The 12,780-nt window shown below is 36.4% G+C and overlaps 1 protein-coding gene across 2 annotated transcripts in view; it reads left to right on the forward strand.

The window, feature by feature from the left end:
• Window positions 1-6,185, forward strand: part of LOC134819309 (tetratricopeptide repeat protein 41-like) — a 32,653-nt gene extending 26,468 nt beyond the window's left edge. The window contains exons 19-25 of one of the 2 annotated variants that reach the window (XM_063829202.1): window positions 1,161-1,325; window positions 1,540-1,765; window positions 1,954-2,056; window positions 2,200-2,362; window positions 2,467-2,646; window positions 3,898-4,007; window positions 4,360-6,185. In XM_063829202.1, coding sequence (XP_063685272.1) covers window positions 1,161-1,325; window positions 1,540-1,765; window positions 1,954-2,056; window positions 2,200-2,362; window positions 2,467-2,646; window positions 3,898-4,007; window positions 4,360-4,630 — 1,218 coding nt within the window. In that variant the 3' untranslated portion in view covers window positions 4,631-6,185. Of the gene's footprint in view, window positions 1-1,160; window positions 1,326-1,539; window positions 1,766-1,953; window positions 2,057-2,199; window positions 2,363-2,466; window positions 2,647-2,976; window positions 3,099-3,897; window positions 4,008-4,359 lie in introns of those variants that run through there. The other variant, XM_063829203.1, reaches the window with a different exon arrangement.
• The last annotated feature ends 6,595 nt before the right edge of the window (window positions 6,186-12,780 follow it).

A 12,780-nucleotide genomic window follows, 5' to 3' on the forward strand; every position in this document is an offset into this window, starting at 1 on the left:
AATTAACTAATTAGCTAAGTGTGCCTAATTAGCTAATTATATAAGTGTACCTAATTAACTAATTAGCTAATTGTACCTAATTAGCTAATTAGCTAAGTGTACCTAATTAACTAATTAGATAAGTGTGACTAATTAACTAATAAGCTAAGTGTACCTAATTAGCTAAGTGTATCTAATTAACTAATTAGCTAAATGTGTCTAATTAACTAAGTGTACCTAATTAACTAATTAGCTAAGTGTACCTAATTAGCTAAGTTTTCCTAATTAACTAATTAGCTAAGTGTGACTTATTAACTAATAAGCTAAGTGTACCTAATTAGCTAAGTGTACCTAATTAACTAATTAGCTAAGTGTACCTAATTAACTAATTAGCTAAGTTTTCCTAATTAACTAATTAGCTAAGTGTGACTAATTAACTAATAAGCTAAGTGTACCTAATTAGCTAAGTGTACCTAATTAACTAATTAGCTAAGTGTACCTAATTAACTAAGTGTGCCTTATTAACCAATTAGCTAAGTGTGACTAATAAGCTAAGTGTGCCTAATTAACCAATTAGCTAAGTGTGACTAATTAGCTAAGTGTGTCCAATTCTGCTATCGCCTTTCTCGCTGCTGACGATCACTTCGTTACTTTTTGTTTTTTTGCGTTCTATTACTATACCCTTATACCTATTTATGGAGTTATTTACTGTCGCTATCCTCACATCTCTTTTTGTGGTCATATCAAGTTTTGTCTTTGATCACCTTTTACACTTTTACAGTCCATACTGCACAGTTCCTGTTAGTAACGAGAGGGGCCCCCGTTGCTACGTTTTTGTATTTTAAATAAATAATCCAGAAATTTAATAGATTAAATCTAAAAATTCTACATCATATCATGATCTAGATCATAACACTGCAGTCCCATTATTTTTCCTAATATAACCAATTATATTCTTTACTCAAAATTTGGTAGGCTAACAATTTCACAATTTCGACTAGTTTTTATGAATCATTTTTTGGAGATAATGGTAAATAGAATCAAGAAGTCAGTAAATCACTTACTCAAGAAGGTAGACACACCCAGACCTGTTTCGCGAAATAACCCTTGTACCATTCTACCGTACATGTTTCCAGAGCCCCAATCTTCTGATCTCCTTCTTGATGTTGCAAATATTTCAGACGGCAGAAGAAGACAATGAAGAACAAATGAAGACACTCGTTGAAAGAGCCACCAATCACGTAGCTGCTGAAGAGTCGATAAGGTTGTCCAAATGGGCGTGGCTGGCTGGTCAGTTTCTGGGAGAGATCTGTGATTACGAACCTGGAACCAAATTACTCCAATATGTTAGTACGATTATTTTATTTAATGTTAACTATATTGAGTACGATTTAATCCAGTGATAGCTCAAACATCTTCGATCACAGCTACAGCTAGAATATCAATAATGTAAAATCAACAAATGAATTTTTGGTTTGTAATTTTCTCTCTGTCTGTTTTATCAGCGTAGGTAACCACTGTCAAATTTATTATCAAACTGATATCAGAATTATTTTTCAGGCCAAACTGCTATGTCCATCTAAAAAATCCGACCTGCTGTACCAAATAAACTACTCCCTCGGTAAAGTTTACTACTACAAAATCGACTGGGAAAACGCACGGAGGAGTTTCCTGGAGGCCCGGAAAGAGCTGAAAAAATGCAGGAAGGACGGAAATGAGCAGTTGGAGGAGGAATGCGCTCTCCTCAACAACACTGTGTCTTGTATGTTGATCATGAAACGTCTTGGTGAGTGCCATCTTTAATCACTTTTCTGCTTTGAGTTTTATTTGCTGTGTGATAGTTCACTGCTTCTTCTGTCGAGTTCCAGGTTCAGCCAATATCTTTCGAACTGTCGCCCGCCCAGCAGGTGTTAACCTTGAGATGGCCGTGTCGAGAGAATAATTAAATAGATTAAATTAATGTCAATACTCCAGATGAAGCTGAACGGTTGCTGAAAGAGACTGGAGACAAATACCAGCTACTCAACAGATACGAACAATCTCCCGGATATTTCATGTACAGATTCAACAAATCAAGGTTAATATTCAGTTACATTATGTTGCTACAAGTTTTACTTTATCAATATCTATCAAAATCAAAGATGAGAGAACTCTCTTAGAAGTTGTGAAGGATTTAGTTTAAGAAATTGTGAATTTAAAATAAAGAACAAAAAAATGCAGGTTGATAGCAAAACGAGCCACCAAGATGACGGACCAGAAGAAACAGGAGGAGAGATCGACGCTATTTCGAGAGGCTTTAGCGATATTCGACGAGACGTTACAATTCAGGATGAAACACTACGGGTGGAGGCACCCGTTAGTTGCTCTTAACTGGCAAGAACAGGTTAGTTGCACACCATCGTGCTTAATAGTTTACCGAGAAATTTAGAAGAATTGTCCTGGTAAACAACTTTTCAGTTAACTTCAGTCCTGACTCCTCTTTTCCAGGGTTTCCTCTACCACTCTTGGGGAGACCGTATCGAAGGAGAGAAATGCTTCAAAAAAGCTCTGGAAATCTACGAGGAAGTTCTGAGTCAGGATCACGTGCTAATTGCAACCTGTAAATATCATCTGGGTATGATCTATCAGGAGATGAGAAAATGGCACCAAGCCCTCCAATGTTTCCAGGTAATAATTTCGTTTTTTCTAAGATTGAGTCCCAAAATTCTGTCAAATTTCGGTTTGTTATGACGTTATACGCCTAAATTCGCCAGTTTGATCAGTTTGTAAATTTCAGTGCTAAAAACCTGTTTATTTTACTAATTATACTTATATTATAATCATCAAACATTCATTCACACACCCTCATCTGTCTTTTCAGTGCATCACGCTAGTACAAGTTAACAAGTATTCCAATGAATTCTAAACTGTTTCACTTGATATGACGTCGCTATGACGTCTAGCTATAAAAGTAAAGTTCGCATAATAGCCTCGCCCTGAGTAGTAAGTGTATTTCAGGTTGCTCTTAAGATCCGACAGAAACGCTTCGACTTCAGTCGGAGACATTGGAAAGATATAGAACGGCGCATGAAGAGGTGTAGGGATCGAGTTAGAAGCGAGATGATGGGTGATTTGGATAGGTGATTCATGGAGTGTCTTGGTCACGTGTTGAGTGTCTTAGTCACGTGTTGTTGAACGATAATATCTCGTTATCATCGTTCGTGTTTATTATAATCGTGATCTTATCATTCGTGCTTTATCCTTTTTCTATCCATGTTGTACGAGTGATTAGCCTTAGAAGATAGCACAGTGTAGAACTGCTGCTTATCAGCGGCAACGAGGGTTGAGGACACATTCCTGTAGTTGAACCCTGTATTCTGAAATTGTTGTAAGTCTTACTCAGCAACTCAGCGCAGTTAGTGGTTGCAAAGTGGTTTAATGTTAGCGCTCCGTCGAAGTGTGGCACTCTATCCTTCAATTTGTGAGCATAGTTTGTTGAGTTTGAGCGTTAGAATGTTTATGTGTTAATAAAGATAGTTTGTTTGAGCGATCGAGGTCCGAGGAAGCAGTATTCTACGTACATGTTTCAGCATTCAAACTACTTGTGTTTTAATGTCAAAGTTTGAGAACGATATCAGATATCTCCGTAATTACCGGCGATCGTGGCCATGGGTGGATACTGGATCATCGGACGGATGAAGCTGGAACTCGGAGAAGTAAAAGAATTCTCTCCGAAGAACACCAAACTTCGCGTTATAAAAATATTATCGATCTGTGTAATTTCACCATTTCAGACTGATTCATATTCTCATATAAAAACATTCACCACTTTTTCCATCATCAACATTAACATCAATAAATTCTTGTTTATTCATTTTTCCAGTCACTTATTCTACCATTTGAGAGTAAATGTACAGCCCTTTTAACAGCACCTTTCAGATCGCCTTAAGGATAAGACAGAGCAAATTCACCCATGCTAGAAGATGGACAGACATCTCACGGAGGATCGTTATTTGTAACAAAAAAATTGATGAACTGAATGACCCCAGGTAAACACAAAACACAACTCACAAGGAAAATGCTGGCTCTGATGTCACTGAGGCTCAACTTGCATTAAAATCTATTTTTAGTGGAAAACCTCTTTATGATGTTCTTTTTATGTGTTATTTGTTAAATGTAATGCGTTTTGGCCTTTACTTTGGTGATTTATGTCAATGTTTAATATAGATAATGCCGATTTCCGTTTTACTGTCAATATTTAGCCCATGAAGCTGTCGCTGACTTGGTGCGACTTCAAATTCTATCAAAAAACCTTAGCAGTTCATATTTTTGTTGATTTTACTTCTAATTTTAATATATTTAACACGCTTCTTCTTGTTATCGCTAGATACTCAATTTCAGGTCTAGTTCCGCTCCTCCACCTAGAATAAACCCTCCCTCCACGGGGACCACCACCACTACAACCACCAACAGTTACCATAGCAACACCCGCTCCAGCCACCTTGACAACGGTGAAACCACCGCAACCACTAGGGAGACGAGCAATTCGAGGACAACCACAAGCTCCACAACAACAACCACAACCGTACAGCATAGACCGTATGATAGAATTGAAATAAGCTCACAGTTTCAGAGGTTGTCTCTTCATCTGGAGATGTCCACGACCATTTAGTAGTAAAACAGAAAATTTATTCATTAAGTTATTGGTATGTTTATATTATAAAATATGCACTTTAGTTGGCAGATCTTTGTCTGGCAAAATTGATTTGATGATGATGAACGGAGCTTTTTTTTCATAGGTTTGGAATCTTGATTTTTCATTAAATTTGAGATGTGAGGGTTTTCTTATGACGGAGAGATTTTGAAGCAGTATGAACTTTATGATATGAATCCTGCTTCCATACGTCCCATATGTCTACTTCAATTACTGAAAGGTTTTTAGTGTTTTGATGGGTATGCCTCTCCATTCTCTTCATTTTTTCCAGGGTTGAAATATTTTAATCCGTTCTTTTGAAACAACTTTCGATTTTTCTACTACGCCATAATATAATTGTTATTCATATTGAAGGGGTTGTCAACATATTTTGTTTTTATCTGTAATAACAAGCTTTGAGAGTTTTAAAAGAGATAGTCATAAGGAAATTATTTTTATTTGATAACTTTATTTATAATTACACAGTGAGTGCCGTGAAGTGCATTTTTTGCATTTTTGCGCTTCAGCATGGGTTATAATACCTGTCTTTTTTACTTGATAAGTTGATGCTGATAGTGATACTGATGCAGCCTGTCAGGCTTTCAGAATCAAAATTGTAAATTCTACGAAGATCGGCCAGATTTAATTTGTTTCAGAAAAAATGTTTGGCGAAATATTTTAATCGTGAGGTTGTGGAACGCACGAATCCGTCGATTTTATGCTTTTTTCAAATACTGGTCAATCATTGTACATAATTTTTAATCCATTTTTATCTCAGTATTATTAAATGTACCAATCTAAGTAAGTGAACTCTAAAATGATTTCTGTACGCTAACGAATTTAAGTTCTTATTGGTGTACTTGTATTCAAAAAGTTACTGATTAAAATTCAATTAGAATTAATAACGGATCATATGTGCGACAGCTATTAGAAAAGTAAAGATACTAACAGTATTGGTACTCTTCTACTGGTTACTATTACCGTCTGATATCGCCGATATTGTGTTACATCTATTATAAATACAGACCAAGAGTTTGTCAATCTAATTATTTGTTCCTCCTTTGGTTTAAAAGCTACCATTTTCATACCTAGCATACAAAAATGTAGTTCACAACAACATTCGTTGCATATCATAAACCGGTAATAGTCATATCAGCAGTGGCAACATTTTGGGGTCATCTTAAAGTTTCGTACGATTAGAGATATTACTATTAGCGATTAGTTTTACTCGATTTTTCTTAAGGGTTATTATATATCACTGAATTTGATCTCAATTTCATCGACAGTGATAACCATTTTGAGCCAAATAGTGATTAGTATTGGGTTACTGATCCTTGATTTTATCTTATCAATTGGTGAATGTACTCAAACTGGAACTGTTCTATTTATTGCAAGTTGACCTGCTTTATTCATAATATCTTTTGGCCCAAAATGAGGTTTGAGGTTTTCATCTCTATTTGCCAAAATGGTTTAAACTTGAAAGATTGATACAATTATGTTTATTGATTCAGATGTATCATACAATATTTCCATGAAAACTGGTTTTATTTCTTGTCGATGGTTAATTCTTGTTGCATCCGTAGATCGGCGAGGTGCACCACTGGGCCTCGCTGAGTTGGGAAGGATTGACATCGTGAATCAAATTCTAATTAAACAATGATAATATGTAAACAGATGTGATCCTTAATTTTTCAATTACCCACTTTTCCTGGTTGGCGATGCATTAAATCAAAACATTGAGTAAATCATGTAAAAAGATAAATTGCACATTAAAATACGATTTCTTGGTCAATATTTCATCCGTAATGTCTACGAAGCTCAGGAGTTATCAGGAGTACCGAAATAGCTATCTATGACTTTGTACTTGTGGAACGTGGGCCGTGGATCCTCAAGTTCCCTTGCTGTGACCTATAATTGTTTTAGTTAAGCTCACTGCAGAGACAAAAGGAAATCGCGGCATGTACGGAATCGTGATTTTTCCCATTATTTGTGACAAATTTTATGTATAGTTTAATGTATAGTCTGTTAAAATTCGCGGTATCGCGATTTTTGGCCAAAATAATCTTGAAATCCTTTTGTCCGGCCTGGCTCACTGGGAATGACTACAGCTACCTACTAGCTAAATGAGACTATACTAGAAACGCTTTTCTAATGCTTTTAGGGCGAAAATGAACCCACAGCATTTAACAGCTCCTTAACATCTTAAACCTACAGATTGAGTTCAGAACTAACTAACCTGTCTGAGAAGTTATTGTTTCTGGAACACATATAGAACAAGGTGCCAGCCTTTGTAAACTTGAGAACGTGACCAAAGTAGCTTGCTGGTACATATTGATATGGACAATTTTGTTCATTTTTTGCGATTATTTGAACACAGAATTCACAGTTACCTTATCGGACCTTATTTGGACGGACATTACATGAACGGACATAATTATGAACGGACATTAATATGAACGCTCGAAGGCATTCAAAACCATCAAAAATCCGAATTTTTTCAATTTTTTGACGTTTTTTTAATTTCAGCAAATGATTTTTAAATCCATTTTTTATACAGTATGTAAGAAAAGCAGTCATTAAGCAGTAAAAATGTTAAAATATGTGTACATGATCAGTGACTAAAAGTAATATCACATATCATCTTCATCAAATGGGTTTTCACTTTTCGTGCATGAAATAGTCCATGCTTAAACAAGGATCAGTGATTTCTAGCTTTATGGAAACCTTTTTTTATCAAACTAACCCGGTCCTGCATTTCAGTGTTAACTTTTACAAGCCATTCGGCGTGAAGTGTTTTTTATCTTAGACAACTTTAGGTTAACCTTAACATCACGTGGGGCTTTCCTTGCACTGTTTTATTACCTCCCCTGAGTAATATGAACTATAACAACGTCGGACAATGTCCTTGGCAACACGATTTACCGTAATATCTAGAGGCTGGAACAAGTTTTTCATGTTGGCGGGGACTAGCTCATGAACTATGTTGTTGAGTGCCATAATTTCGGTGACTTTTTCCGCCAAGTGACCCTTGAAAACATCATATACTAGTAGAACTAGTGTTATATTATTTAAGAGAATATTTTAATGGTGTACAGTGTAAGCATAGTTCAAAAATGTCTCTATTGCCAAATTGCTTTCAGGCGTTTTGCCCGAGCAAAATGTTAAAAAATGTTTGCTTTCGGCAAACTTTAACTGTACGGTACTACTACTATAGTATTGAAATTTATAAAACCTTTGACATTCTGACTGTGGCGTACAGAAAATCATTCCTACACCCCTGAATTATCTGCTATTACATGTGAACATTGCGAGGTATCTAGGGGTAGGACAGGAGGAATTATTTTAGTTTTACTTTTACGCCTACGGGAAATTGAATAAAAATTGAATCAAGTAATCAAGCTTTCTTGGAAACGCGTAGCTCCAGTATAGACATGGGTTTAAGTATAAGTATAACTTACAAGTCATTATCAGGGTACCAACTACCACATCACGTTTGAAAAATGTAATTATATCTCCCCACGAATTTTACCTGGGGACCTCGAGGCTTCTCTGTTCATAAACAGATTGAATATATATTGGAATGACAATTGAATCGCCGAGCGCCGCCCAGTAACAAGAATTTTGATAGTATTAATTTGTTTATGGACACGTTCATTTGAGTTTGAGGATATTGGTAAACAAAAATAATAGCGTTTTTGACGATAGTGGCTTAATTTTGACATCTATTAACTTAGCACGTTCAGAAGTTCTGAACATTAGCCACGTAACTCATACTCCCATATGCACCGCTCAGAAAGAAAATCTATTGTTGTTAGGCACTATAATGTTTCAAATGTCACATTTTGTGTGACTTAGTTAACTGCAGTTGTCTAATTATCATTCCTTGGTCTGAAATATAGTAAATTAGGTCAATCTAACAATTATGATACAACATTGTTAATGGGCACGGATCGAACGGTTACAAGGCAATATTTGGGTAACTTTGTCACACTCATGATACCATACCTCTATTCTACTGTGAGGTGTCCTAAAAACCCTTTCAACTCATTATTTGATGGTTGCTCTACCAATCATAGCCCTAAAATATGTTGTTTGGACTAGTTAGCTAATACAGGCACTTGGTTATTGGGAAATGAGGTTAATTCTGTCACAACATATGAAATTTTAAATTTTGGGCGAATTATTTATATCTGATTTTGGTTTGAAAGGTGGAAAAAATTTTATATGATGACAATGTAGTTGATGCAAGTTAAGATCAGTTGATGTTTACATTGTCACAAAAAATTATACGAAATCGTAAATAGATTAAAAACAATGATTATACAGGGTGGGCCAAAAGTCAGTACCCATACGTTGGCCTTAATAGCTCCGCCGTGTTTTATATTTGAGAGCTGTTGCTTTGCAAATGGCATACTGTACTTACTGGTTCGAGGATTCCGTCGTCAAAATTTGAAAATTCGAATATTTTAGACCACGCCCATTCAATATTAAAACACATATATTGTTTTCTCTGAACATGCTGAACGCCTAATTTTTTCAGAGACGGTAGATTATCAAATGTTGCATATGATCTGAAAACACCAGGCAAAACGGATTAGAAATGACGAAGTTATCAAGCATTTTCTGTATCTCGTTAACAATATTGACTGGGTGATTATGTGACACCGTGACACGACACCTTAATTGGGCACCCTTAAGAATTCCCATAATGTTTAACGGGGTAGTTAACGGGGGCACCTTATCACGTGATTAGGTAAACCAATCACCTGATCACACGTAATGAATAAACTCGTTATGCTTAATATCTCGGTCATCTGAGAAGCTACAGTTCTAATTCTTTCAGGACAAACGTAATTCGAATGGCCAAACACAATTCAATAAAATTTAGCTTGATCCGACTATCCAAACGATCAAATAAATGTGAAAATGAACCTCCATTTGAAAAAAATGAACGCGAATATTTTTCGAGTTGACAAATTCCTCGAACCAGTGGTGGTACTAAGTCATACCAGAAATAAGTATTTAAATTGGGCACTCAGTAACTGAGCTATAAAGGCCAACGTATGGGTACTGACTTTTGGCCCACCCTGTAGAATGAAATAGTCTCTTATAATAACTCTTATAATAACTGATGTGACAAAGTAAACATGTCTTGCCCCTATTTGGAAGATCTATATTCTATACCTTTATTAGAATATTGTCCAGAATATCAGAGCTTAAGTTAAACAATTTTAGGTTAGATTTGTCAAAGTCATTAAAAATGTGACAAAATTAACTTTTCATGCCCCAACAATTTCAAGATAGTGTGTAAAAATTAGCATAGGCTGCTTTATTACCTATATAAATCAACCCAAACTACAAAATAATATATGTTAATGTGATGATGATTACCTAACTCTTATAATAACTGATGTGACAAAGTAAACATGTCTTGCCCCTATTTTGAAGATCTATAACTCTATTAGAATTCAACATTCTTTCAGAAACGATTGGAAGAATTAAATATTGTCCAGAACATACATACATGCTACATGAAGAGGTCTCCTCCTAGTCGTTGGAGTGGCCTGCATCACACACATCTCTTCTACGGCGTAACATGTTCCTCCATTCCACTCGCTTTAGAGCCAACTGTTTTACTGCATCTCTGCTGATGTTATCAACACCTGTAAATTCAGCCGCATCCTCGAGTACACAGGCCATCCAGCCTTTGCGGGGTCGTCCTCTCAGTCTCTTTCCATAGTTTGGTTTCCAATCCAGTAAGAAATTGGGGAACCGCGTCTCTGGCATTCTGACAACATGTCCGTACCACCTTAGTCTAGCCGCACCGATGAAAGTTTCGATAGACTTAATTCCAGCACGCCTGAGAACTTCTTCATTGGAGACATGAAAGAACCACTTTATCTTCAAGATTCTTCTCAGGGAGGTCAGATGGAAGACCTCAAACCGTTTCATCTGCTTCTTTGTTGTGTTCCACACTTCAGCTCCATATAACAGAATAGTAATAACAGCAGCCTTGTAGATACGGATCTTGGTGGGCGTTCTTATAGTTCGACTGTTCCATATCTTCCAAAGCTGATGGAACGCACCATTAGCACGCTGGATCCTGATGTCAAGATCTCGGTCAATGGTACCATCCCCACTGATGTTGGCACCAAGATAAACAAAGTTGCTGACCTGTTCAACAGGTTCTCCCTCCACTGTTAGCTTTATACTGTCTCTTTCGGTGTAAGGTCGCTGGGACGCACACTTGCTGATCGCCATGCATTGTGTCTTTTTAGCGTTGATCTTTAACCCAGCATAAGAGGTGTAATAAGCTATAAGATCAGTGGACTCTTGCAGCCCTTCTTCAGTATTGTCCATCACTGCCAGATCATCAGCGTAGTCACTATCCATGATAACTTTTTCATCTGCACCCTTTAATTCCTTTTGCAGTACAGCACCATGACTGGTTGCCTTGTGATTGTGAACCTCGGCCAAAAAGATTTCAAAGTTCAGACAAAAATTAAATACAGGGGGGCCCTGGATATCACCCTGTCCAGTGCCCGAATTAACAGAGAACCAATCAGACATTTCACCATTAACCCTGACAGCACTCATGGTTCCGTTGAAGAATGCCTGAAAGATTCTAACATATTTCTCAGGAAGTCCATAGTGTCTCATGCTTGACCAAATAAACTCTCTTCTGATGGAATCAAACGCTGCCTTAAAATCAATGAAATTAACATAAAGTGGAATGTTAAACTCAATGCAGTTGTGAATAATGGTGCGGATGGAATAAATCTGATCAATACATGAGCGGTTCCGTCTGAACCCACACTGATTTTCCCTAAGAAGACACTCCATTCCAACATCCAGCCTCTTAAGAAGAACCATTTGAAGAACCTTAGAAGACGTTGCCCTAAGAGTTATACCCCTATTATTGCAGCAGTATGAGGTGTCTCCCTTCTTTCCGATAACCACCATAACACCTTTAAGCCAATCCTCAGGGATCACCTCTTCCTCCCATACCTTTTTAAACAGTAGCTCTGTAGTCCAGAACATAAGAGCTCAATTTTAAAAATTTAGATTAATTTTTCAAAGACATTAAAATGTGACAAAATTAACTTTCCCTGCCCCAACAGTATCAAGATAGTGTGTTAAAATTGGCATAGGATGCTTTATTACAGGTATATTAAAGTATTAATCGATCCAAACTACGAAAAATATCTTTTAATCTGATGACAATTACCTAACTCTTATAATAACTGATGTGACAAAGTAAACATGTCTTGCCCCTATTTTGAAGAACTATACCTCTATTAGAATACTATGTAACTTTATCATCAACAAAATTTCGATAAACTAGTTATTTTGCCAGCAAGGAGCTAACAGAGTTATAATAATTTTTTGTGACGAAATTACCCTATTTTTGACCATGTAGCGGTAGTTTAATTGTGACACTGTTAACATATTACCACCTGATAATGATTTATGTGACTGGTGCATGGTACTATCAGTGTTGTTTGATCCATAGTACGTATTACGTAATATAAGGGGTTTAAGCTGGTATATCATTATTTGTTCAATTTCACACATGTTCAGATATCATCAAGATTATGTGACAAAGTAAACTTGGTTGTGCCTTCTGTGTTTTAATTCCTTACGACTATATGATATAATAATTTGACCAAAACCCATAATCATGGGTAGAGTGTACCGCTGCCAGTGTCTCTCTTTTCCAAACAAAAGGAAATGATATTAATTTGAATAACCGTCCGCAAATGCAAATTGATACCGAGAATGAAATCGGTCGCTCGCTTTTTCTAATCAATAAGCTTTATTACCAATTACAATTCGTAAGCCGTGATCGAATGGAAAAAGCGAGCGACCGATTTCATTCTCGGTATCAATTTGCATTTGCGGACGGTTATTCAAATTAATATCATTTCCTTTTGTTTGGAAAAGAGAGACACTGGCAGCGGTACACTCTACCCATGATTATGGGTTTTGGTCAAATATCATCTCTTTTTGATTATAATGTCAGGATAATTTACAAAGCTGAAATGTAAACTCATAACTTCATTAATATTTATATTAATAATTAGGAGGTAATTTCATCGATTTCGAAATTTTACCTGACTGAATATGGC

Source organism: Bolinopsis microptera, chromosome 8 (assembly GCF_026151205.1).
Source record: "Bolinopsis microptera isolate Bmic1 chromosome 8, MBARI_Bmic_1.0, whole genome shotgun sequence".
NCBI lineage: Eukaryota > Metazoa > Ctenophora > Tentaculata > Lobata > Bolinopsidae > Bolinopsis > Bolinopsis microptera.